The following is a 2,655-nucleotide window of genomic DNA, read 5'->3' on the forward strand; positions in this document are numbered from 1 at the left end:
CCGATTCTTTATTATTGGCACTTACAGTGTCATACTTTGCCAGACTTGACTCACAAGATGCTGATAGTGCTAATGCTAGGACAAAATTTGAAGATTGTATTTTTAAGACTATATGCAACTCAAAAGAATTAAAGTGTTTGTCAGTACGTCATGCACATACATGTAGTTTTAGACCAATATTATCTGGGTAAGCACTAAACATAATGGTTGTACTGTTATGTCTTATACAATGTAGGTATCAAAATAAGCTACTTGACTGTATGTCTATTGAAGAAAATATAGCAAGGAATGCAGCATTGAGAGAGAACTTGTTTATGATGTTTGTATGCATTCAGTTACGTATTCCACTGTTTCTAGTTGGGAAACCTGGTAGCTCAAAGTCACTAGCAAAAACCATAATTCAAAATTCAATGAGAGGACAGAATTCCAAGAATAAAACTCTGAAACAATTTAATCATGTAATTTTATGTGATTCTATTATAATACAATTGGCTTTCTCTAATTTTAGGTTCATCTTCATTCCTATCAATGCAGTGAATTATCAACTGCAGGTAGTATCAAGGATGTATTTTACTCTGCTGTTAAATATCAAGAAAAAAGAAGGAAGAATGACAGTTCCTTTGTGTCAGTTGTTGTGCTGGATGAGGTTGGATTGGCTGAAGCATCTCCTTATTTACCATTGAAGTCTCTGCATCCACTTTTAGAGGATGGAACAGAAGGAACTGGTAGTACTGACACAGTAAGCAATTAATAAGTGTTAAGTGTTATGCTAGTTATTTATCTTAGCGTATAAAAAGAGAAGATCGTGTAGCATTTGTTGGTATATCCAACTGGGCATTGGATCCAGCTAAAATGAACAGAGGAATTTTAGTCAGGAGAAGTGAACCATCAATCAATGATCTTATAGACAGTGCAAAGTATGTTCATTCTTTGTCATTAACTTTACTATTTTTTAAATGTAGAGGGATTTGTTCTGACAAAGCTGCACAATCACGACTTGCCCACTACTTTGAGAATCTTGCTCGTGCATATCATGAGATATTTAAGAACCAACCAACAGAATTTTTTGGTCTTAGAGATTATTACAGGTATATTCTCTTCTAAACTTTGAAAAATTTGATTTTATAATTGTAAATCTAGTCTCATTAAGATGCTCCATTGGATGACAGAATCAACAGGCACTATTCTTACTGTACCTCAACTGAGGCATGCTATCAAACGTAATTTTAGTGGATTAACAGCAACTAAAGATTTTGATCCTTATAAATGTTTTCTTAATAAGCTTCCAGAACTTAATGATGTAATTCCAGCATTTTTACTTACTTCTTTGATACTTTAATTTTAAATCATCTTTAGAGCATTCCACCTGCTTCAAATTTGATAAAACGATTGCATAACAATGCTGTTGTTTTGTTAAAGTGTGAAAAATCAAAATCATTTCTAGCAACAGCATGTAATGCTACATTAGCATTCACAGAAGAGAGAAATATACCAAGTAATTAATGTTTACTGTCATAAATATTTCATTTCTATTAAGGTCATTTTGTGATTCATTGTGAAAGCCAACCTGGAAAAAAGAAATTGTTTATGTTTCAAAGTTTGTATTTCCCAGAATGTTTTATTGCAGAATATAGAGGAAAGCTGGTAGCAATAATTTTTCTACTTATGTAATTAATTTAACATTATGTTAGTCATTGAAAAAAGGACGCTGTTACTTTTCTGTAAAGGAAGTTAAAAGTTAGTTGATTTCATTAAGAATAGATAATGTTGTGGGACTCATCCAGTTATACTCTTAATGTTATTGACAATAATTTTATGTGCTTAATTTAGGCCATGGGATTCAATTAATTTCTATGACATCTTCCAAACCAGTAGAAATTGATGATGAAGCAAACTTTTTTCCTGTTCATCCAGTAAAAGTTTATTTTCTATCTAATATTTATATTTGGACAGGAAAATAGCCCTGCAAATCCTGACTGCTCACCACGTGGTCTAATAAGAGAAAGTTTGATTAACAGAGATACATCAAAACATGGGTTAGTACATGTAAATAATTTTTTGTAATAACTCATTACATTTTGCAATAGTGAAAGTCGCTATTTGTTATTCTTAACTGATAATTATTCTTCATTACAAATTCTCAAGCATTACATAATGAGTAGTTATTCAAAGTCAAGTGCATCCCAATATGAACCATTTGTATTATTTGGCAGCAGTTTTCCAAAAGACAGAGATTTTGCGCAGGTAAGAAGAGCAGCAGTTTTATAGTAACATTACAATTTTTATAGGTTTGTCGTAATATCAGTGAAATTAGATTATGTATGGAAACTGGTCGAATGATTATTCTTTTAAATTTGGAAAATTTATATGAAAGTCTTTATGATCTTCTAAATCAAGTTTGTCAAAGTATTTTTTATATTAAGATTTTCCCCAATGTATTTAGTATTATATTAAAAGTGGGCGTCATCGCTATGTTGATCTTGGCTTACGAACTCACAGAATGAAATGCTCTGTCCATGAAGATTTTAAGTATAGTCAAATATTTATGATCAATTACATTTGATAAATTTTCAGACTTATACTGATTGCTGAAAAGAAAAAAGTTTATGAGAGTTTTCCTACACCTTTAGTGAATCGTTTGGAAAAACATTTTAT

General features: G+C 31.2%; 1 protein-coding gene across 1 annotated transcript in view; it reads left to right on the forward strand.

Moving 5' to 3' along the window:
* The first annotated feature begins 19 nt into the window (after positions 1–19).
* Positions 20–2,655, forward strand: part of LOC109590242 (E3 ubiquitin-protein ligase RNF213-like) — a 4,970-nt gene continuing 2,334 nt past the window's right edge. The window contains exons 1-14 of the mRNA XM_020006165.1: positions 20–187; positions 236–458; positions 509–739; positions 787–917; positions 963–1,088; positions 1,141–1,300; positions 1,357–1,495; positions 1,538–1,644; positions 1,692–1,737; positions 1,831–1,913; positions 1,954–2,036; positions 2,088–2,244; positions 2,289–2,396; positions 2,444–2,529. Coding sequence (XP_019861724.1) covers positions 261–458; positions 509–739; positions 787–917; positions 963–1,088; positions 1,141–1,300; positions 1,357–1,495; positions 1,538–1,644; positions 1,692–1,737; positions 1,831–1,913; positions 1,954–2,036; positions 2,088–2,244; positions 2,289–2,396; positions 2,444–2,529 — 1,655 coding nt within the window. The 5' untranslated portion in view covers positions 20–187; positions 236–260. The remainder of the gene's footprint in view (positions 188–235; positions 459–508; positions 740–786; positions 918–962; positions 1,089–1,140; positions 1,301–1,356; positions 1,496–1,537; positions 1,645–1,691; positions 1,738–1,830; positions 1,914–1,953; positions 2,037–2,087; positions 2,245–2,288; positions 2,397–2,443; positions 2,530–2,655) is intronic.

Source organism: Amphimedon queenslandica, unplaced genomic scaffold (genome assembly GCF_000090795.2).
Source record: "Amphimedon queenslandica unplaced genomic scaffold, v1.1 AMPQUscaffold_10302, whole genome shotgun sequence".
NCBI classification, from domain to species: Eukaryota; Metazoa; Porifera; class Demospongiae; order Haplosclerida; family Niphatidae; genus Amphimedon; species Amphimedon queenslandica.